The 23,978-nt window shown below is 38.9% G+C and overlaps 1 protein-coding gene across 4 annotated transcripts in view; it reads right to left on the bottom strand.

Annotated features, from left to right (window-relative positions):
• The window catches only part of LOC145987773 (uncharacterized), a 376,171-nt gene that overhangs the window by 16,553 nt on the left and 335,640 nt on the right, over positions 1-23,978 (bottom strand). For all 4 annotated transcript variants that reach the window (XM_083122457.1, XM_083122458.1, XM_083122455.1 and 1 more), the window contains 5 exons: positions 18,233-18,314; positions 17,262-17,408; positions 13,718-13,773; positions 10,226-10,504; positions 7,095-7,312 (listed from right to left, as the gene is read on the bottom strand). In XM_083122457.1, coding sequence (XP_082978583.1) covers positions 7,095-7,312; positions 10,226-10,504; positions 13,718-13,773; positions 17,262-17,408; positions 18,233-18,314 — 782 coding nt within the window. The remainder of the gene's footprint in view (positions 1-7,094; positions 7,313-10,225; positions 10,505-13,717; positions 13,774-17,261; positions 17,409-18,232; positions 18,315-23,978) is intronic.

Below are 23,978 nucleotides of genomic sequence, written 5' to 3'. Positions count from 1 at the left end.
TAATGTCTCAGCACATCGAGATTAAGTGAATGTTCTGATTTAGGCAAAAGTATTTTTATGATATGTAAAGGACCCGAGACCACCTGAACAACTAGTGTTACTCACCTTAAGCAGAAAACCAGTTCTTCCACCAGAAATTGAAGATGCATTGGAGTCATATTGCATAGAAATGGATAAAGGATACTTTGGACACTTCATGTGCATGCAAGACTAGTGTGCTTCATGTGCGTTATGTATCGTATGAATTGAAGTAACCAGTGCTTACTTCAGTGATGACTTACTTGCAACTGAATGTAGTATCTCATATTAGCACCCCATTTTCTCAAACCTCATTTTTACATAGTTTTGTATTTTGTATCACTATGTTTTTCAATAACATTCTAGGGCAATTTTAGTTATTGAATTTCAACAACAACATGTCTGGCCATTGTATGCATTTGTCACATTCACATTGTTACATGATTGTTGGCTGTAATTGTCACATAAAAAAATGTGTCTCATATTAGGCGTCTTTACTGTATGTATCCCCTTCTCTCTTACACTCCAGATTTCCCTTCACTTCTTTTCCCTTTACTTTTCATCTATTCTGTTTTACTCCCTAATGCCTTCTTATATCTTTCTTTCTCAGCTTGTTACCTCTTTCTCCTTTTAACTTTCTCTCGTTCCATTCTTCAAATGTTTATCTTAACTGCCATGCACAACGACATCACATGTATGTGTGTGTGTGTGTGTTTGGTGTCTTTCCTCTTTCTTTTCTAATCTATTCTCGCATCTTGTTCCACTTCTTTTTCTTCGATGGACACAATTATTTGAAGGAAGTGTTTGTGTGCGCGCAGCCATACGTTCTCTTCTAAACACATTTTGTCCTTCAAGTGTAAAAATAAAAGGCACATACATACTCCATTTTAATTAGGGGACAGTGCTAGAAATTGTGATGGGGGGCAATGGTGAAGGATTAAATTACTTTTTCGTAATTTAAGTGCATGTTCCTGATCATATTATTTTCATCATATGAGTTCTTGACTGAAACTTGGGGGGGCAAGGACAGTTTACTTTCTTGGATAGAAAAGTCTTAGCATTAAGAGGCCATAGTGCGGGTGCAACATGTGGCAAAATGTGGCGGGGGAAACTCACTGGATATTTGGATTGAAATGAATGTCTTATTGGGAATGTAAACACACACACACGAAAAAAAAACAATTCTTTGTTCATTCTGCATAAAGTATCCCCAGCCTTATGAAAAGCTATTTTGACAAAATATCACCCAAAAGTAATATAATCAAGTAACATTGAAAAATCTGTTAGTTAAGTTATTATTCGTTTTCTGAAGTAAATCTTCGTTGCTCATGCGGAAGAAGTGATACATGTATGGTTAGATGACCACATGCACCGAGGTAACAAATAGTTTAATTTTGTAGAATGTGATTTTAGACACAAGGAATTCATCGAAATTGATCACTATATCCGGTAATTCATATCTTTTTCACAGACGACTTGGGTTGTATGGCGTGACCTCTCGAAAGCGCTCAAATGTCAACCTCTATCTTGCGCAGTATACCCTGGAAACTTTAATCTTGCACACGAACGAGTCTCTGGCGCCTGGAACCACAGTCAAGATAATAATTTGTGGGGGGTTGTATTTTCAATGTCTACGTGTATTTGTTTTCCCCCCTTCGTTGCTTTCATCTAATAACCATTGAACCTCATTGTCGCCATTAGCCAAAATTAGCAGAAAAGTGACTTCACATAGAACAAATCAGTCAAATCAGTAACAACTTACTCTTCCAAAAGTGGAGTTTCATTAGTTCATAAGTTGAGATAAGTTGAGGTGGTAGTTTCAGAGTGTTTCATTGTTGGATCAAGGCAGCTAATTTCCTAAACAATAACGTTGTTTTCCGAAAGTCTCAAATATTTGTCTCTGGCAATACACCCTCTTAAATTAACGCATCTTTTATTGTGATAATACACGTTCCCTGCGAGTTCTTTCTGTACAAATTTTTCTCCAATGGCATAACGTTGTCGCCTTATAATGAAGAGGTTCTGGTTTCTACTGCCTCCTGCCCTGGTGGAAGCACACAATGCACACTGGTTCGGACTCGACTTTATATATTTTAGTTTTAGTTCCGATTAGCCTATCTGAGCATTAAATTCGACTTAAAAACAAATAAACAAAATTTTCTTACGGATACTTCGTGACATATTTTTCTTCTTTACTTCATCTGCATCTACAGATTATGTTGACCTTTTCGGCTAAACCTCTGATGCTTCTAAACTTTAAACCATTCTCATCGTGATTGATTAGTTCTCTGACGCTCTCAAAACAAAAATCTCCTTCCAACCCCCTTCTCCTTTTAATTCTAAATAAGTTAATCACAAGAAAAATAGCAGGATTTCGTAGCTGATAGGCAAAATTTATGTGTGGAACTAGGATTTTTAAATAGAATTAGCCACCCATTATCAATTCAATAATTCTGTTGCTTTCTCCAAACCCACATAACTGTTACATCAAAATTACTATACCTCGGCATTGTAGTGGTTATTGTGATTGTATTCGTTCTACTAATAAATACAAATAAGAAGCAAAGTTGTTATTTTATGTAGAACGTAGATATTTGAAAATAACAGGTATGTGAAATAGAAATATACAAATTGTAATGAAATAAAGAAAGAGACACTTCTGGAATTTCAATGTAGACCTAATCGAAGAGTCGAAATAATTTATTGTGTTGCTGGAGGAAGCAACGCTGAAGTTTTTTGTTCATTTAGAGATTATTTTAATCATACGCAGGCTGGGATTTATACCGTGCGTCCATTTCGATCTTCAGCCGAGAGATCGGGAGAAGCGTGCCGGGCGGCGCTGACGGAGATGCCGACATTTGCGGCCTGTAATGCCCGCTTATATTTATGGACATATGCATACATTTATGTAAATATTGCAAAACGAGCACTAACCTGTGTTATAAGAGTTGTTCAAAGTGATGTCCACCTACATTCACACATTCCTGGCATCATTTGATGAAATTTTGATACACACGCAAAAGTTCTTCTTCCGTAATTCTTCCAAGTTCTGCCCTTATATTGTCTTTTAGTTCGTCGATGCTATGAGGGTTATTTCGGTAGACTCTATTTTTTAAGGTTCCCCACAAATAATAGTCACATACGCTATGATCTGGCGAACGTGAAGGCCATAAACCTCTAGAAATTATTCTGTCATCAAACACCTCCCTTATAGCGTCCAAAGAATCAGCGGCGGTATGGGCTGTGGCCGAATCTTGTTGAAAATATCCATATTGTCTCTCATTATCTGATAACAACTGAAAAAACGGCGCGAGTATTTGTGTGCGGTACCTCTCTCAATTTATTGTGTCTTCAAAAAATATAGGCCCTATTATTCTTCTTGCACTTACAGCACACCACACACTAATTTTTGCATCATGTAACTGAACTTCGTGTATTATTCGGGGATTTTCAGTGCTCCAGTATCTATTGTTCTGTGAACAAACATAACCACGCAAGTGAAACCATGCCTCATCCGAAAAAAATATTAACTGTGGATCAACCATACCATCTACAATATTCTGCAAAACCCAATTACAGAAATTTACTCTACTTGCGTTGTCAGAGGGCCGTAATTCTTGCACTATAGAAACACTGTACGGTTTTAATTTTAATAGCTTAGTGGCTGTAATTTTGACACGCCCATCTCCTGTGAAACACGGCGTAGAGGAGAACGTTCTAACGTTGCACCAATTTCATCGAGTTTTGATTCGGTTAGAATGCGTGGTTTTTGCTTAGGTGTTTTACAATTTAACGATCCAGTTTCTCGTAATTTAAGGACAAGATGTCTAACCGTATCTCTACGTGGATGTGAAACGCCTGGGAATTTCTGTACAAATTGCCTACACACGTCTCGACACGAGTCTGTTTTCACGTAAGTGTCATACATAAAAATTATTTGTTCTACGGAGGGAAGGGGGGTGGGGGCTGATAAGTTCTCGGCCTGACCCCCTTCCGCACATGTCATCCTGAAATCATGCATTGCATTTGAACCATTGATCTTTTGGAAGTTTAAGTGTCAGCTGGGATGATCGTATCAGTGTGAAAGGTGGGAGGCCAGTATCAGTGTGAACTCTGGAAAAAGTGGATGAGGTTCATGACCTGATTTTGAGTAACTGACGAATTTGTCTTCAAGCGATAGCTGAGACCTTGCACATATCCAAAGAACGTGTCTGGTCAATAATCCATGATCAGTTAAACATGCACAAGCTTTCCGCGAAATGAGTGCTTAAACGTTTGAACGCCGATGAGAAACGCAAACGTGTGGCATCTTCTCAGGTGATTTTGCAGTATTTTGCGAACTCTAAGGACGATTTTTTGAATCGGCTTGTTACCCAGAATGAAAGTTGGTTCCACTACTTTGATCCTAAGACCAAACAGCAATCATGCGAGTGGCGCCACTCAGGATCTCCCAGCCAAAGAAATTCAAAGCACAGAGGTCCGCAGGTCTGGTTGCCTCAATATTCTGGAATAAGGATGGTGTTTTGTTATCGGACTACCTTCCAAAGGGACAAACCATACATAACATCAGAGGTATTACTGTAGTCTTCTGGCTAAGTTAAAGGACGCTATTAAAGAAAACCGCCGAGGAAAATTGAGAAGTGTGTTGTTTTTGCAGGACAATGCTCCGTTCACAAGGCTCTGGAAGAACAATGGACTTTCTGAAGGACCTAGGGTTTCAGTGCATTGACCACCCACCTTACTCACCAGACCTTGCGCCCTCTGATTATTATCTCTTCCCTAGACTGAAAAAAATTCTGAAAGGACAGAAATTTAGAAGTGATAACGAGGATATAGCAGCTCCCGAACAGTTTATTGCAGACCAGGAGAAATCTTTTCTTTTTATTTCGGAGGGGTTAGAGAAGTTGGAGCAACAAAGTGCAAACTGTGTAGACTTTCGGGGAGAATACGTTGAATAGCCTGAAACTTTCGTGCCTGTAGCTAAAGTCCTTCTGGGTCAGGCCGAGAACTTATCAGCCCTTTCGTAACGTGAACCTTGCGGCTGGCATTCCAATCGTCTCACTGACACAACACACAAACACACTGCAATAACACAAACAAGTAACGGCAAGTAACCAAGAATAACACTCTTGCGCACAGTACGAAATTAACACGCTCTTGGTTTACATCTGCTCGCCACTATATTCACAGCTCTGTCGCGAAGGAACAAAAAACTCGAGCTCGGAGATTTCGGATTACAAGGAAGCTCACGAACACCATTGACTTTTAACGGTTTCGTCTACAGCGTAATCTTGATGCAGTGTTGCACATTCGAAACTTCCAAACGATCGACACAAAACTATTTCAAGGATATAAACTTAAGCAGGACGTTACTGGTCAAAACTATGATTAAAATGTTTTATTATCTGTGGCTCTTAACATCGTTTCTAAAGCATATTTTTTTGTGTATATAAGGGCAGAACTTGGATGAATTACAGATGATAAATTATAACACAGGTTAGTGCTCGTTTTGCAATATTTATATAAATGTCTGCATATGTCCATAAAAATAAGCGGGCATTACAGGCTGCAAATGTCGGCATCTCCGTCAGCGCCGCCCGCCACGCTTCTCCCGATCTCTCGGCTGAAGATCGAAATGGACTCACTGTATATGTGAAGATCCAGAGCTTACAACACCAAGACCCCACCTCAATCCCCTCCACAGTTTCAGTTATAACTTTTCGACAAGCTACATCACATCCGAAATACCTAATGTTTTCTTTATGTGGTACATTTCAAAGCAGTCCCCCCCCCCCCCAGTGAAGGCCCAGAGCAACATCCCTCAAGGTCACCCTAAATCCTGATCTCATTTTGACCATACCCTGCATAATTTTGCACCTTATAAGCCCACTACCTGCTTCTAATCATAGAAGAATTCATTTGGTCACAGTTCTATTGTTTCAAGATCTCCAGTAATTCCTTTTGCTTTCTAATGACAAAGTTAAATCCGCTTTTTATGGGAAGTATATGTACTTAGTGATTTGATTGGGTGGGCAATCGGGTGGGCACAGGAATTTTTGGGTGGGCGCTTGCCCACCCGTGCCCACCCCTGTCGCCGTCCCTGGTGTCTTTTCATTCCATGTATGTTGCTATCTTCTCACATTATGTGGCAACACGAATAACACCACCATATATTTTCCTTCATTCAAAATGCAGCCGGGCAGTAAAATTTCAAAACTTTCATCTTGTGTGGTAAGCGTTTACTGTTTCTTTCTGTTATCACATGCATATAAATATGAACATGAAAACTGGTGAGAATCTGAATAGAAGTCCCAAGTAATCACAACCGTTTGGCCAACGTCAGTTTTTACATGAGAAAGGTTAGCTTTATGTTGGTTGCAATATGACGTTGGTCTTACGCCCAACCATAAAAAAATGTGAGTCAAAATCAGTTTTAAAAACAACTTTTTCATGCTGACTACTTTCAGGAGTATGCTGTAAATTATAGAGTGTAAAATAAGAGACAAATAACAGTTTCTTTTCGAATATTTTAGTCACAGTGCATACTGGAAATATAATATATTTTTAATATATTATATAATATATTTAGAAGCAATTTTTAACTTGCAGTCACTCACCAGTCCTTTGTCAGCTGCCATGGATGAAAGATGTGTTGGGAATTGCTTATTGTTTGTCTCTTTTGCTGTAGTAGAACAAGAACACTCTTACAGAAATTATTGTGAAGGTGATTAAACAATGCTATGTGCAGACTAAATTCCATGAAAGGTGGAAGACGAAGTAAACTCTAGAAGGTTTTTGTGCTACCACTTCAAGGTATTGTTGCATTGAAAACAATGATACCATGTGACAGGCAGTTTCTTTTTTCATAAATAATTTGTACTATTGTTTACATTTGGCCTCACAATAAATTATGTATATATCAGAACACAAACCTATCCGTTCTTTAGTTTTCAGTACATTGATCCAACGTTTGAACCAATGCAAAAATTACCATTCCCCGTCTTTGGGCCAATCACTTTGGTTACTTGGGGTCATGCCTTCTAGTCCTACGGAACAACCAAACAACAAAAATTTACCTTTCGAAGCTTGATTTCCTCTGAAGCTGCACCTGCAGATCTTCTACTCTTGCCTGCAGAGCCTGGACTTTTTGAGTTACTACAGGGAGTTCGTCAGAGTCCCTCTGGAGGATTTCATTCTGCTTCCTCAGCTCATGTAGCTCTGTTCGCTTTATGTCAAGAACACTTTGCAGTGAGTCCACTTCATCCTGTAATTCCTTACAACGTGCTGCTGTAGCCTGTAAAGGAATGTTTTAATGCAGTTACCATACAATGAACGAATGAAGGAGTTAAATTTTTTTGGTGAATGGCCATTTTGCACCCTTCAAAGAATCCGAGGAAAACATCCTCTTATCTAAAACCCTTACCTAAAAGTTAAAATGGGGATGTAAAGAGCATCTTGAGAAAAGTTAATAGTGCAAGATTGTAAAGGCACCTGTACAAGATAAACACAACCCATATAAAAGGTAAGATTAGCCTAAAAACTTCCTCAGAAACAGTGTAAAAAGCAAAAAACATTTGTTAGAACATTTCCATCATCCTCCAACTGGATCATAAACAGTTGGGAAAATTAAAAGTTTGTCCGCGGAACATAAAATAATCACATTCAATAAGAATATACCAAACACGTAAAATAAGCTTAAAGAAACAACACATTGCAGCAAGTGGCCATTGGTAAGATAACTATGTCCCATACAAAACCAAGTTAAAATTACTTCTCGATGGGAGGGGTGGCATAAGGAACACCATGGTGGGCTTGATAGCATAAAGCAGTTGTTCCCAAAGTGTGTGCCATGGCACCCGGGCACCATGGCCGGCTTACAGGGGTGCCACAAAATGTTCCAATATTTTCACTGAAATGTCACTTACTTGTTAGTCTACACATATTTTTTACTCACCTGTCTCATAAATTACAATTGTAAATTCAATCCATGATATGATTGTTCCAAATATGTGCTTATTTAGTATTTTCTTACTAATACAATTTGTAATGATGAGATCATTACTGGATCCTTTTTATGTTGTAAATTGTATGTGTATGTATCTCTGTATTGGCTTTCTTTGAATGCTTGGCCGTTCGAATAGGCAGGTGTGTAGCTGGACAACCGACCAGCGGACGTTTCCAGTAATGAATTAGGTCATTAGCGGGGAGCTATAAAGGGAACAAAGCAGTGGACTCTTAGATGTTTGGCAGAGTACTGTGATGTACCTTCTTCTCCAAGGGGAGTGGCTGGGAGAGCTTTCCCTTTTACTATGGAACCGACAGATAACTAACTTTCTTTCTTCTCATACACACACTTGCTCTTTTCACATTATTTCATGTGGGAAACCGGGTACACACGCACGTACCTTCGGCCACAATTTTTGGTACTGAAGGGTTATTTCTTTACTCGTAAAGCCAGTGGCTACACAAGTCTACATACTCTCTTCGGGACAGGGGACAGGACACACTGAAATGGGAATTTTTGTGAATAACGGCCAAGTTTTAACTTCTGTAAATAAACTAATATGAATAAACCTCCATATATCAAAAGATAAATGGGTTATGTTATGATTTGAAGGAATGCCTGTCTATTGCCAATAGTAACTGCTATATTTCCACAGAACTTCTGATTCTATATATTTGTTGAAACTAGAGACAAAGTTATAAAATGTATGGGAGTATATGTTGAAGGTGCGAGGTGTAAATCACAAAAATACACAATATACATTTAATGCAAATGTTTCTAAATTTGAAATGTGTGTTTATTTTTTAACATAAGGCAAGCAACCTAACCACACTAACTGAGCATAGCAAGTGTTAGTTAGATAGGCCTACACATTGACTTGGGTGCAATGGAAAAATTTTGAAACACTAAGGGCACCGTGAAACAAACGTTTGGGAACCCCTGGCATAAAGCGTGTTCCCCGATACATCATCCCACTCTTCCTGCCAAATGTTATGAAGGGAGCAATGAAACACACTCTGCAGGTCTCTGGCTGGCAGAAGGTGGGAATAACATCGTGGATATTTATGTTATGCTTTTGTAACAATGAAACCTCAACAATTTGACTCCAAATATTGTGCCGCTCCAACTAGAATCAAATCCCCTGTGCTTCTCTTAGCAAAAGCAATTGACCTAGAAACATGCTATCAAATTAATGAAAATTGCAGACACTAACACTGAATGGTGAAGTTACAAACTTAAAAAACTTGTTCTTTTTGTATGTGAAAGTTTTCCTAAGTAGCAAATTCCACATGTATTACCAGAGATTCATTTTAGTTGCTTTATATGATTTCTCCATTGCATTTACAGTTGTATAGATAATAATTTTTCATAACTTATAATAGCAGTGTTTATATAGCAACGCACTGAAAAACAATAGATTTTTTTCCAATAGAACACAATTCATTACAATTCACCAATTAGTTCCAATTGAACACAATTCATTACAATTCACCAATTGGTTCCAATAGAGTATCTAAAACCTCATATTGGCTATTGGAACAAATTGGAAAAATTTCCTGCCGGGAAATGCAAACGATATTGATGGATTTCCATGATATATATATAATTTTTCAATTCCATGTCACGAGTGTGCCATGAATTCAAATTAATGGCACAGGAACAGGGAGGTACAGGTGTACAGTGTGCCCTCTAAAGCTATAAATACACACTGTACCTCGTGAAAACTTAGCCAATAGCCACCGTTGGTTGAAGTAGATTTTAATAATATAAAACACATTTTTTACATCTTCAAAAAGCATGCAATTTCCTTCAGTAAATATAATTCAGTCTTAAAAGAAATTGGCATGTTTGCAATATAGTGATTTTTGTGGATGAAGTTTCAAAACATGTTAATTTCCAAAACACATTAGGCCAGATAACATGCCCATTTGAAAAACCAAAAACATGAAAAGTCAAATTAACTGATAGCATGCTCTATAGTTTTAATTTGTTAGGAAGTTAAACCAGTTTAATCTATTGAATTTATTTACCATTACTACCACTCTTGCTATTTTTTTTCCTATTATTCAGTCACACCAGGAATAGAACCATGCCTTACTCGCCAAATCGGTGTATGGGGGCATCAAAATCTATTCCCACCCTGAGCATGGAAAAATCTAGCCACAGCTCTGTATAAAGATGAGTACGGTCCAACGCAAATACCTGCAGCTTTGTATCCTTGTCCTTCAGCATGCTGTCCACCACTTTCCGAGATTTCTCCTTAAGGTCAGAATACTCCTTCTCAACAGTCTCCAGCTGGCTCTGCAGATGGTCCTCCCGTTCGGTCCATTCCTTCTTAAGGAACACAACGGCCTTCTCGTGCTCGGCTTTCAGCAGATCGAGTCGGGCCTGGCTATCAGACAGGAGAGCCTCTACCTTCTCATTATGAAGCATCTCCAGCCTCTTCAACTCCTCTTCATAACGGCATCGAGTTTCTTCCACCTGAGGAAGAAAAAATTTCATTTCTTAGCATATTCTTAAGATTTCACTTGTACTTGGGCCAGTCTCCCCAAGGAGCGATTTTAAAGAACCACAGTGACAATGTAAAAATATAACAATAGTGTATCTTTATTCAGCAGGTGATATTCAGCCACTGGCTGCTCTATCTACATGCTAGAATAATAGTGATTAAAAGTTAATGTAATATATATAAATAATAACAATAATAATAATAATAATAAAAGTGAGTATTGGAGTGAGCAAGTTTTGGTTTTCAGGGCAGCCTTTACATCATCTTGTTGCTATTAAAACTAATAGAATGCAAAACAGAAAAAGAAAACATTGTTACAAAGTTCAAAACAATATAGGGGGGGTAAAAGCTTTGATGAAAGTTCAGTCAAAAAAACAAACTAATTTTATCTCGCTGATTGTATTGATGGCTGTACACCCTCCATATATACGTAATCGATTCATCCGACCCATAACAAACCAACAGCAAAAATCATATAAATTGTCTCTAAAATGTGCGCACTCCTTTTCCTCCAAAAAATTGTTCATGAATTTAAGAGAAAACCGTTTAGAAGCAGTACTTTCTCTACCTGGTAATTTACAATGCATTACAGAAAACAAACTGCGAGCAAGAAAATTTTCAGATCCAAATTTTTGCAAAATGAGAACAATATTGATTTAATTTAATACAATAATTTTTACAGAGTGCTATGGCATTCTGTTTTACATTTTTTTTTTTTTCATTTAGATCGTTTGGCGTCCAGGGCCGACTCCCGCCTACCCCTAGCTACAGCTCTGAACTTGACAAGACATCAAGAAAAGCAGATATTGCGAGCGAAGCGCGCAAGAAAATTTTACGGAATGTATCTTTATTTGTATAAATCGAGGGGGTAATTGCAGCTCTGTGCCCCCCCCCCCCCTTCCTTGCAGGTGCCCTTGACCGTCTGGAAGAAATAATTCAAGAAAGACGTGAAAACTAATTCCATCTTGAGTATCATTTTGTCCTGCTATTCTTAGATTCTGCTAGTCTTGCTTTCCTTTACTTCCATGCTTGCCCCAAATTGATTTCCGCCCAACGTTGGGGGCAACGCCCCCTACGTCCCTGTGGTTGCGCCACTGCACTCCCTTTCCCCGTAGTTGCTTTGAACTTTCATCGGCTTCAAACTTAATTTTCTTTAATAGTATAATATCGTTTAATAAAGGCAATAAGATTCCTATATCCTAAATTTCTAGGGACATGGACGCCTGGAAGCGGGGCGAGGATGGCCACAACCCCCCCCCCCCCTTAGAAAAAAAAACAAATGTGAACCTAAAAGTACATTTTCAAGCGTATAATTTGATTATGCGATAATTTCAAATTCAAGGTGTGTTTCTTGAGGGGGCAGCACTATTATCGAGGTGAAAAAAAAGTTGCTTACCCTCTGTGGGAAAAAAACCTTAGGACGTCCATGATTAGGGGGTGCATTTACCCCCATTGCCCCCCCCCCCCATGCGTACGCCTATGATTGAGACTATTAACTATGGGAAAGGCTGATATCGCAAATATCCAGGTCCTGGGTAATGATGGACGTGAATACTTGATTTTTTTGCTTCCAGATCCTAGTACCTGATTTTTTGTTCCAGATCCCTAATACTCAATTTTCAGTTCTTGGTTTGGGTTTATGGAGTTCCATTCCGAATCCAGTTATCTGATTTCCGCAGTTTTAGTTTTGGATCAAGGTATTCTGGATTCAAAAGTGTTTGGCTGTCTCTAGTAGGAAAATGATATGGGGCTTGAAAGCTCACTCTGCATGAAAGTTTGATCATTGCAAAATACAAAGGACCAAAGTTGAAACCTCATATTGGGCCACCATATTTCTTTCTTACAGCTAAAACAACATCACATTTGAGAGGAAGTCATAAATAAAATACAGGGTCTGTATTTTAAGTAATGAGAGCGCGCTGGGACCAGTTGGAGTTGGTAGTGGGGAGTGTGACCTTAAAAGAGCTCCAAGCGGCAGTTGCCTGCTGGCGTCCGTTGAGGCATGATCACGCGTGGCGTGGACGTCTGCAAAGTAGTGTGTGCAAGAGCAAAATGCAGCAAAGCATGGAACAGCGGTACGCGATCAAGTTTTGTGTGCGCCTTGGAAAATCTGGTGCAGCAACGCTGGAAATGATTCGGCAAGCGTACGGCAGTGACAGTTTATCACAAGCGCAAGTGTTTCGGTGGCACAAAATGTTCAAAGAAGGCCGGGAGAGCGTGGAGGACGAACCCCGCGCAGGCGCCCGTCAACATCAAGAACCAGAGACAACGAACAACATGTGCGAGATTTGCTGAACGCGAACAGCCGTGTCAGTGTGCAGTTTATCGCGGATACACTAGGACTCGATAAAAATGGTTGTTCACAAAATCATCACAGAGGATCTTGGGATGAGAAAAATTTGTGCCAAGCTCGTCCCGAAAGTTTTGACGAACGAGCAATTGCACAATCGCGCGGTCGTGTCGGAAGATCTTTTGGAAGGCATTGAAGACAACCCGCAGTTTTTTGACAATGTCATTATCGGAGATGAAAGTTGGATCTTCGAGTACGATCCCGACACAAAACAGCAGAGCACCGCATGGCACACTCCGCAGTCTCCTCGACCAAGTCCAGAATCAAAGCATTGCTGATTGTGTTTTTCGACAAGAAAGGTGTGGTCCACGTGGAATTTGTGCCTGCAGGACAGACAGTCAATGGCTCCTTCTATGTGGGGGTGCTAAAGAGGTTGAAGAGACGGGTCAACCGAGTGCGACCAGAAATTGCCGCCGCTTGGAAGCTCCATCATGACAATGTGCCATGTCACACGTGCTTCGTGGTTAGAGAGTTCCTGACGAAATCTGGCATCACAACGATTCCTCAGCCTCCCTACAGCCCAGACCTTGCCCCTGCAGATTTTTTTGTCTTTCCCAGAGTGAAAACAGCCCTCAAAGGACACCACCACAGAACCCTGGATGCGGTCAAAGCAGCTTGCATGCGTGCTCTGAAGGCTGTTCCAGTTGCTGACTTTCAGGGAGCGTACGACGCGTGGAAATCTCGCCTGCAGAAGTGTGTTGACGCTCAAGGGGCATACTTTGAAGACTACTAAAGGTTTGTAGCGATATCTGTAATAAATTTTGTTTTCTGGATTTATTCTCATTACTTAAAATACAGACCCTGTAGTGTGGGTGAGTTAAATGTATGCACGTACCTGTTCTAGTAGTTTCATTTCGAGTTCCTTCTTGTTTGTTTCATGCTTTGTGGTGGCTGCAACAAAAAGAGAAGCCAATGAATATTATGCAACTGTCAAGTCCAATATAATAAATATGAGTAAATCGGAAAATCATGAATTTGTAACTTCAATGCATGGACTTAGGTTAATGGATATTAAAAATTATAGAGCATTCCCTGACAATCGCTACGAGCCTCGGCGGCAAGCGGCCCGGCATCAGCGCTTTTCTTTCACGGTGAACGGGTCAGCGACAGTCGCTAGAGTCGACTATTAAAATTACAGTTTTCATATTGTGTACTAACCTTGACTACAGAAGGTGTTGAAAATGATGTCCCTCTGCTGCAACACATTCGTGTCATCTCCGAAGGAAATCGGCATTTACACGTGCAAGTTCGTCTACCGTAATTCTCCCGACTTCTCGTACAATACTCTCTTTTAACTCACGGATAGTGTGCGGATTGTCTTTGTATATTTTATTTTTTAGATTTCCCCATTTTTCTTTCCAGTTTTATTCAGAACTGACCCTGTTACTCTAAACTTTTTTACGAGGTTTAATACAGTGGTCCTATGTGGAACGGGAACACCATGAAATTTCATTGCGAAACGTCGTCGCACTTCTCCAAAATTCCTCTTTTTGAAGTAAAACTCGACAAGATAAATCCTTTGTTTAATGTAAACTTTTGTCGTGCCATATAAGCCACAATCTTCAACACAAGGACACGACGCAACACAACACAACTTCCGAGGGAGGATTATACTGGCGTCAGCAGTGGCGCGGCGTGGATTTTTAAAAGTGTTACCGGTTATCAGTAGGACATTTAAGGGAGACTTGGGCGCCTCCCCACCTCATGCCCCCCCCCCCCCAATGTCTTCCAAGTAGTTCATATAATATTAATCTGGTACGTATGCAATTCAATACTAGATTTTGGTAAAGTTATTAATCAGGGAAAAAAATGTTGACATAAGGACTAAAGTGAAATCGCAAACATTGGTTGTTGACACAATAATACGTAATTTGATACTTACAGAAACATCGAAGGCTACTTATAGAGCAGATCAATCCGACTTTGAAAATAGTTATATGATGCTGGGATCTCGGGTTCGAAACCTAGCTTGGGCATGGCGTCTGTGATGTCTATTCATCAATTTAATCATTATCATCACTCATTCCCATCTTCGCAAATTAGCCATAAGTGGCACAAGCGAAGCAAAATCAATCAAATCAAAAAACTTCTATGATGCTGTCATAAAGAGAAGTTTTTCATTTGAATTTGAATTTTTGGGTGCGTCATGGTCATGGTCCACGTTATCCACATCTGAATTCGACACTTTTTTTTCACCCGAAAATAGAGTACATGGCTAACAAAAGAGTTTCGACAACTGCACACATCCACATAACCACGGATAGTCGTTATACCACGAAACATTGAAATGTCGGTCATATCCAGCAGACGACTTGGTTTTTAAATCGTTCAAAATAGGCTTTAGCCTCCCTTTCGCCACAATTTCGATTTTTTCTGCAAAATAACGAACCGAAAGATTGCTTCAAAATATCTTCTATCGCACGATTACACACACTGTCCAGATAGGATGAACCCGCCACCTCGGAACTCTGAGCAAGCTTCATTAATTAATTGACAATGCTCGAAAACAACATAAAGACGAAAGACACCAGTCACAAAACTCCCACTGCACAGTCCCTCCCACAAACTTTTGTTTACTTTTGTAACACGTGAAGCACCCTCCTTGCCCTCTTCCCTCTCAGCATCGGCCCTTCCCCAATATTTCCTTCCGAACCTGCAAGAAGTCCAGTTCTACTAATGTTGCCATCTAAGTTCTTTTGAAACCAGATTTGCCCAAATCTCGAAACTTTTCGTTTCAAATAAGACGTATGTAGAGTAGATGTAGTCTTCATCTGTTTCCTAACTACTCCCACTCCCATGTTTCGCTAAATCCACTGAAATCTCATTTCTGACACCACTACTATTTCGTATATTTTACGTCCTTTGCTACCTTTAAGGCTTTCGCTTTATAGGATAATCGTGACGATGAGGATGCATGGTGAATTATTGAAATAAAATTATTATTTCTTTGTATATGTAATTATTAATTTTTATAATTATGTAAGTAAAATAATAACAACGAACATTGAAATAACCATTTCTTGCTGAGGATTCGAACCTGCGACACCTGACACTTCAGAGCGTGCTAAGATAACAATCGGGAAATTATGCTTGTAAGTATTGTTTTCACCCAAAAGCAGTTCTACCACCTCAAAAACATTGCTTCAATCCGAAATTATTGCATTCCTGCGACAACGTATGTCAATCTCAATCAGTATTATCAACAATTATCACAAATTCCTGTAACCGAAATAATATTATATGTGTGAAATATAGAATTTTAGGTTGACATTTTTAGGACAGCGGACCCCTTGACCATACCCATCCCTCTCCTCTCCTTCTCGCCCATGATGTCGAAGAAGGACAAAGAGGACTTTCATAATCGCTGATATTTAGTGTAAATACAAAATATCACTTGGTAGTTTGCTTTTGCCCCAGTGTGATTTGATTTTTTTAAATTTTGATTTGGCGATTTAAGTCCACTTCATGAACAGTAATGCTAATCGGGACAGTTTAAAGTTGGATCCGAACCACTTGTGCCTCCACCGGGTATCGAACCCGGAATCCCTTGATTATAAGGTGGAGACGCTACCACTGCGCCATCGTTCCCCAGTGTGACTGGACACCTTCAGAGTAAGATAGACCCGATTAGGCAACTTAGCTCTTTTCTGTCAATTGAATATGGCAACACTGGTATGTTTCCGGTAAGGATCACCGGCAACTGCGCCGGCTAAACAGGCATACCATAAACCCGCCTCCTCCTCCCGCGGTCAGTCTTTGCCGCAACGCGAAGTCTTCCTTGCGTGGGCTCAGGGCCCTTTCCTCGTGTTGCCTGTGGAGGGTACCGGATCAGTCCTCCTCTTCGCTTTTGCCGGTGTCAGAAAAAATGTCAGTCTGCAATGTTTACTTTACGACAATATTACCAGTTTATGTACGTAATAATATTTTAAGACTGGTTCTTCAATTCTTTATATTTTGGTGTTACCTGCGGTAACAGCGGCTACATGCACGCCACGCCTCTGGGCGTCAGTCTGCAACGTCAACAGAAAGGGAAAGAGAGCGAAGGCAGGGAGAGCGAAAAACAGACTGTAGCGTGCGACTGTCGCAGACCCGTTTGCCGGGAAAGACAAGCGCTGACGCCGGACCTCTTGTCGCCGAGTCTCGTAGAGAATGTCAGGGAATGCTCTGTATAAACGTAACCGTTTATTTATTAAATAGTTTTGTATGCAAATATACTTCTATATGTAATAATATACAATCATATAAATTATACAACAAAGTTATGTCTCAAATACAGGTTAACAATCAGAAACAAAAATAACAATTCCTTCCACTGAGGAAGGAAAATTAAATCTGTCCTTTAAATCTGGTCATACTATCATAAAGAAAGCACAAATTACCTCCATTAAGTTCCTCTTCATGTCGTGCTTGCAAGTTTGCAACTTCCTGCTGATGTCCTTTCCCCAGCTCTTCCACTCTTTGCTGGTGCCTCTCCACTTCTTCCGACAGAGCATCTTCCAGTCGTTTGTAGCTTGCCTTAGCTTCTTCTGCAGAACGAAAATAGAAAAGCATTTTAACAATGGTTTTCATTTATCACATACATGTTATAAGCAACAAATAATCCCAAAATGATTGGATATAACATCAAGTTTTCACAAACCAAGTAGAATGGCGAAACTTGGTGAGCACATGAAGCTCCCAGGAACAAATTAGTTCCCATACAATCCAAGCCAATTTTTTATAATGGGACGATATCGGAAAAGTTGTTCAAATTTAATACCAGACACCAGCCAAAACTTTGTCCTGGTATTCTATGAGGTAGATGCACATAATGCAGTTCAGCACTTCATGAATATCCTAGGGATTATATGTAAGATGTGTAATTGTTATTACAGTGGAACTCCGATTATATGCTTATAATGTGAACTTATGATATAATGTGGAACGTTGGGAAAAGTATAGTTCTGGACATTATAACATTTGGTTTCATTGGGGCAAAGTATAAAGTGGTAATATGTAAACTATGAGAATGTAAAATCGGAGTTCCACCGTAACTACCAAAATCATGTGCAAAAGCTGATTTGGTGATTAATAGAAAACCTCAGAAGTGAATCTAAAAATATTTCATATCAAAACTCTGGTAGGCTGATGGCACTGATCACTCTTGAACATGTACATGCACTCAGGTGAGAAACTATCGACCAACATTAATTTAATTGTGGGTTACAAGAATGACTCTTAGATCATCATCATCATCACAGTTTTACATTGGCTACTGATAATTTATTTTTCTCATTTTCAACATCAAGCATTTTTGTTAAATGGAAACAAAATATTTATTATAATGAAGGGAAAGTCAGACCAGCCTTACCTAATTCTAGTTGCGTTTTTAACCATTCAGTCTTCATACTAGCCAAATCTTTCTTTAGATGTGGAGTTGCAAAGGCATCAAGCTGAAAAGAAAAAAAAATCATATTACAACAAATAAAATTAAATACAAGAAAAAATAATTAATTCCTTTATGGGGGTCATGAATATTAGATTGGAGTCCATGACTAGCAGAAAATTCTTGCAGAATGCTCAGATATGTGTTTAGCTTTAGCAATAAGCCAGCCCCGTGGTTAGCACATCGTGTTACGACACCAGGGGTCCCGGGTTCGAATCCCGGTCTAGGCATGGATGTTTGAGAGTGTCCATTCATCAATCTCATCACTTCATCACTCATCCCCATTGTCGCAAATTAGCCAAAAGTGGCACAAAAGGCGAAGTAAAATAAATCAAATCAAATGCTTTAGCAATAAGTGTGGATAAGAAGCATGATGTCTGTTTAGCAGAAAAGACGTGTCGAAATTTCACATTCTTCTCCAATGTAAAGAAGCAGGGGATTGCCGTCTAATGTAGGCGATTATGATGAGGGAAGGGTGTGGATGGGAGGAGGCTTAACATGGAAGCCGGGAACCTTCTTACAGTAAATTAATCTGTACAAAGATGATGAGTAATTTGAGGAAGAAGTGTGAAAGTGAATGAGACAGGTTTACTGAAACCAGTGTTTGGAAGTAACAATTACTTTTTTTCGATTTAATAATAGCGGTAACTAGAATCTGAGTACCGAGAAATTTTTTAGGAAGATGAAGTTGCTAATATGAAATTTATTACACAATGATGTCTCCTTGGGATACTTTCACCCGAAATACAGCGAATATCTGATACAAACTATTTTCCCTTTATTTTTTAACGTGTCAAACCATTAATTAAAATACACATTTATTCTCATATCTTATTACAACTTTTATCCCTCGATCGAGGAATATATTTGAAAGTCAGGAAGGAAATTTGGTCATGAAGTTCATATTTTTGTGAGAAGTCGCACATCATATTTTTTGAATACCTGCTCATCGAACCATTTATTTACTTACTTTAAATTAACTGGTAGAAATTTGAAACATCAACTTCTGACTCAATGGATTTAAATCAGGAAACGTTTATTGCGAAGTGTAACACTGCATATCATATTTTGAGAAGCATTTTTCGTGTTGCATTTTTTCCAAATATCCTGGATGATGATAAAATATGGTGGGGAAGGCTTTGGGTGGTTGTCGTTGGTTTTAAGCCTCCATGGACAAAAACACTTGCTCAATAACAATGTACTTTTCAAGCGTTTTCTCCATTTGTGTAAATTTGGTGAAACAAGCATCCACGGAAATAGTAGTAGTTCCAAATTCTCTAGACAGATGTCATATCAGATAGGCAGATCAAGAATGGAATATATGACCACAGCAGGGGCGCCGACTTGTCAAAATTATTGGGGGGGCGGGGCTCTGATCACTGAAATAAATGAATGAATGACTCACTCCCTCCCTTTTTTAAAATAAAAATTACGTCTTCGTATAGCAGTTTTTAAGCAGCTATTATATTCCTCATGCAAATAAAATGTAACATGAAAAACGTTTAGAAAATGTTTCAAAGTCTCTTTATGTCTTTTGTGTATGCTCATTTGTTTTTTAGATAACAATTAACATTTTTATTGAAAAGTATGATATGATATGATATGATTTATTTCATTCCTTTTGACCATTGTACAGTGGTTGTTTTCCACACATGGTATGGAACATGTCAGCACATTACCGTTAATAATTATTTTCAAATAGGTACAAGTATGAAGATATTATACATAACATTTAAAAAAACATTGATTACATTATAATTGATTCTCCTTGTTCTTGCTGTTAGATGCAAGGTTTACATTAAATTTACATACATATAATAGATAAAATCAATACATACATATACATGTCCTAGGAGTTATTTAGGATGTGACAATTTGCAATTTATTGTCAGGTACTCTTTAACAGAATAAAAACAATGATCTAATAGGTATTTTTTTACATGCTTTTTATATGAGGTAGCTGATTGTATTATTTTTATGTCACTCGGAAGGTTATTGAAACAGTGAACAGCCATGTATTTAGGTCCTTTCTCAAATAATGTGGTGTTGTGTGATGGTATTGTGAGATTGCTGCCATTCCTTGTATAATATTTATGTGAGGAGTTGTTACATTTGAAGGAATCTAAGTCAGTTTTTACATACATCAGCAGATGAAGTATATACAAGCATGGTGAGGGTAATATGCCTAAATTTTTAAACAGTCTTCTGCAGGGTGTATTTCTCTTAGCTCCTGCTATTATTCTGACAATTTTCTTTTGCAGCACAAAAATTTTATTACTATTAGTGGAATTTCCCCAGAAGATTATACCGTATGTTAATAAAGATTGAAACATTGTGTAATATAGTATTTTCAATGTTTCTAAGTTTGATATTGTTTTCAGTGTATTAATGCCAAATATAATTTTACCTAGTTTTGCGGAGAGGTGATCTATGTGTGGGTCCCATTTTAAGCTTTCATGAATCCATACTCCCAGGAATTTGACTGTTTTAGCGTGATTTACTGTCATATTACCTAATGTAACATTTGGTTCATTTATCATTATATATACTTAACAGTTTTATGCCGGCCTCGGTAGCCGAGCATGTTGGGTGGTCGACTCAACTCGCTTTCATCTGGTGGTCTCGGGTTCGAGTCCCGGCGAGGGCATGAGTGTGTTTTAATGTCTGCAACAGACATGTGACGGGTTGCAAATAACCCATAAAATAACGAATATTTAACAGTTTTATATAATTATTTACATAAATGCTAACACAAATCGCAGGAAAATAGTTTTACTTTTTTGTTCTTGCTACAATATTTTACATTTTAAATTTAATTTTGCAATAATAAAAAAATAGCATGTACACTAAGATATAAAGTGACATACACAACAAAAACATATGAACATGATTTAAAAATAAAGCAAAAGTTGCTCTACGCAGTGGGTTATTTTTTATGAACTCATTAACGAGTGGTCTCAAGTCCAAATTATCAAGCACAAATTGATGTATGTGGAGTACCGCTAAGCTGCTTAGTCTCTTCTGGCTCATTGTAGATCTCAAATATGTCTTTAGTCGGCAAATAGCACTGAATGACCTTTCGGCTGTGGCTGTCGTCACTGGCAAGGTGCGGAGGACCATCATGAATTTGGCTCCTGGAGGGTGCTGTCTTCCAAAAAAAAATTCCTTATGTCACGTATGGTAGTCAGAACCACTTTCTTCTGTTTGGCGATATCACCAAGCATGGACATGTGTAAGGAGAGCCTATCAGCATCCAAATCTTGGCGAAAGAATTCTCGCGTTTGCTGAAAGTTTGTTGTGCAACTGTTCACAGCTGAGATGCATTCTTTCTCTACGGCTGTTACTTTTTGTAGTCCTGTAGATTCTTGTCCTTGTTTAACACGTGATTTTGCTGTGTCACACACGTCAGTGTATATTGATTTATAATACTATTGTGGAGTGTAGAACTTGTGATGTTAAGCAGCATCAGGATTTTCAAGTCTCTCAGGGACGTGACGTTGCCGGGGCAATTCTGGCTCATCAACGAGGCTGGGTTTGCCCTCTGTGCATTTCAGCCAGAACTGCTCAAAACACATTCGCTTTTCTTGAAAGATGTCAGTCAAGTATTTTAGTTTTGATTCCACTTCTGTAGCACCAATGCGTGAAGACTGAATCTTACAGTTTACCTCTTCTATTGGACCCATCAGATGGCAGTAGAGGGAGAGAAAGAAAAATGTCTTGAAGTGAAGCAATGTCTCCAAGTATCCAGCACATTTTCATGCTGCGTCAGTAGAATCTTCTTCAGAAAATTTCACAAGAAAATTGAGAAGGTTTTCATAGTTCCTTAAGATCAGTTGCATACTGGAGGCTCTCAACGTCCACCGACGAGGGCAAAGTGGTCCCATTCTAGTATGACCAGCCTTCTCATTCACATCAATAATATTCCTAAATATTTGCATTCTTTTAGTCTTTAACAAGTCGTTGGCTAAATTCATTATGTCTCTGATTAATATATGTATAATAGTAAATAATAATTATATACTTAGTATATAGTAATAAGTCATGTGTTTTGCTGTCTCCAGTCATAGCCCCCCCAAAGTTGATGGTCTAGAACATTTCAAATGTGTATTTAAAGTTAAGTTCATGTGGCACAATTCAGAGTAAACTTTACAAGAGAAGAAAAATAATACATTAGATCCTCTTAAGCAAAATTATTTGGGGGGCTCTGCCCCCACATCATTAACATTGGGGGGGGGGGCTCGAGCCCCCCTAAGCCCCATGGAGTCGGCGCCTATGCCACAACGATTAACGAGTGCACATTTTTCGACTCAGTCGCCGACGTGTTCCTGGCCAAGACATTCGTTTCCAAAGTGAAACTTCTATTAGTTACTAGGCTTGATGAGGCTGCCATCCACCATCAAAAACCTCAATTAATCTAGCCACCACCCTGGCGTTACCACCAAAAATACACCCCACTTCAGTCTGGCCGACGCCGGGCGTTTTGGAGAACTAGTTGCCCTGACGAGTTAGGACAGACTAACGACGGTAAATCCTTCAACTTTTTACGGCGCTCTTCAATTAAATTATTCCAGTGACGGATCACAGGGAAGAGAACCAACTTCTGGAAAAAGATGGCGTCAAAGAAAGAAGCGTCTCTCGGCGAAAAATTATTCAGTTTGTTTCGGCTGCGACGGTAACGTGGCGTGGAATTAGAGGAAGGAGCGGGTTGCCAATTAACCCCTCATCCTCCTGTCTAGAGCCCCAGTTCGTCATTCTTGACGGACGCCCATCTTTAAATCTTCCGTGTGAATATTTTAACAGCAGTCGGGCAACTACAAGGAACCTCGGAATTGGAGCGGGCTAAGTTAAAAAAGACCACACATAATGCATTGCTCGTTGGTGGGCGGTTCATTCAAACATGTGTGGATTTTCAGTCTTCCGCCATTTCTCGAGTGGGGAAAAAGCTTGCAATTTGTGTCTACGTTCACATTTGGCAAGGAGGTTAATTGGAAGCCCACAACCAAGGGCGTGCCAGAATTTTTTGTAGGGAAGTCGGGTACATTACACAAACTTATTTACGCTATAATATCAGATATAGTATAATAAATAAAACTATTAATGTTGTTATCTTTCTGGGAAACTCGTTTCACCTGGAATCTGGCAAAATATTTATTATATACACTTTTTCATTTTTAGAACAATCAATACACTGAAATAGTCATTGAGTTATTGTTTTTAAGTCCACTTTATGCACAGATAGGCTAATCGGGACTGGACCTACGAATTAAAATGGGATCCGAATCACTATGAACATCCACCGGGTATCGAACCCGGGACCCCATCATTACACTAACATAGTCGTGGTCATATTTTGTTATATCTTTTTACCGGCTCAAATTAGTCATGAAATTTATGTTGTGTAAGAGTGCAATTATTACAATCTCGAATGCTCTTTCGTCGGAACCTGATATTCATATTCTGCAACTTCTTTTTTGAAAAAAGTTCTGACCTGGTTGTTGCATATACTCTTTCCAGCTAATGGAGGTTATTTTTGCTGCAATACCAATTAATTGATACTTATTTCATCCATTATCATAAATATAAGAATTTTTATCTAATTATAAAGAAAATCAATTTATAATTTTAATCAAATTATTATACTGATTGTAATCAAACGATTGATGGGAAGACG

This window comes from Lepisma saccharinum, chromosome 5 (genome assembly GCF_977018435.1).
Source record: "Lepisma saccharinum chromosome 5, izLepSacc3.1, whole genome shotgun sequence".
In the NCBI taxonomy this organism is placed as follows: Eukaryota; Metazoa; Arthropoda; class Insecta; order Zygentoma; family Lepismatidae; genus Lepisma; species Lepisma saccharinum.
The sequence above is the reverse complement of the archived record's forward strand: the minus strand, read 5'-3'. Positions and strand labels throughout refer to the sequence as shown.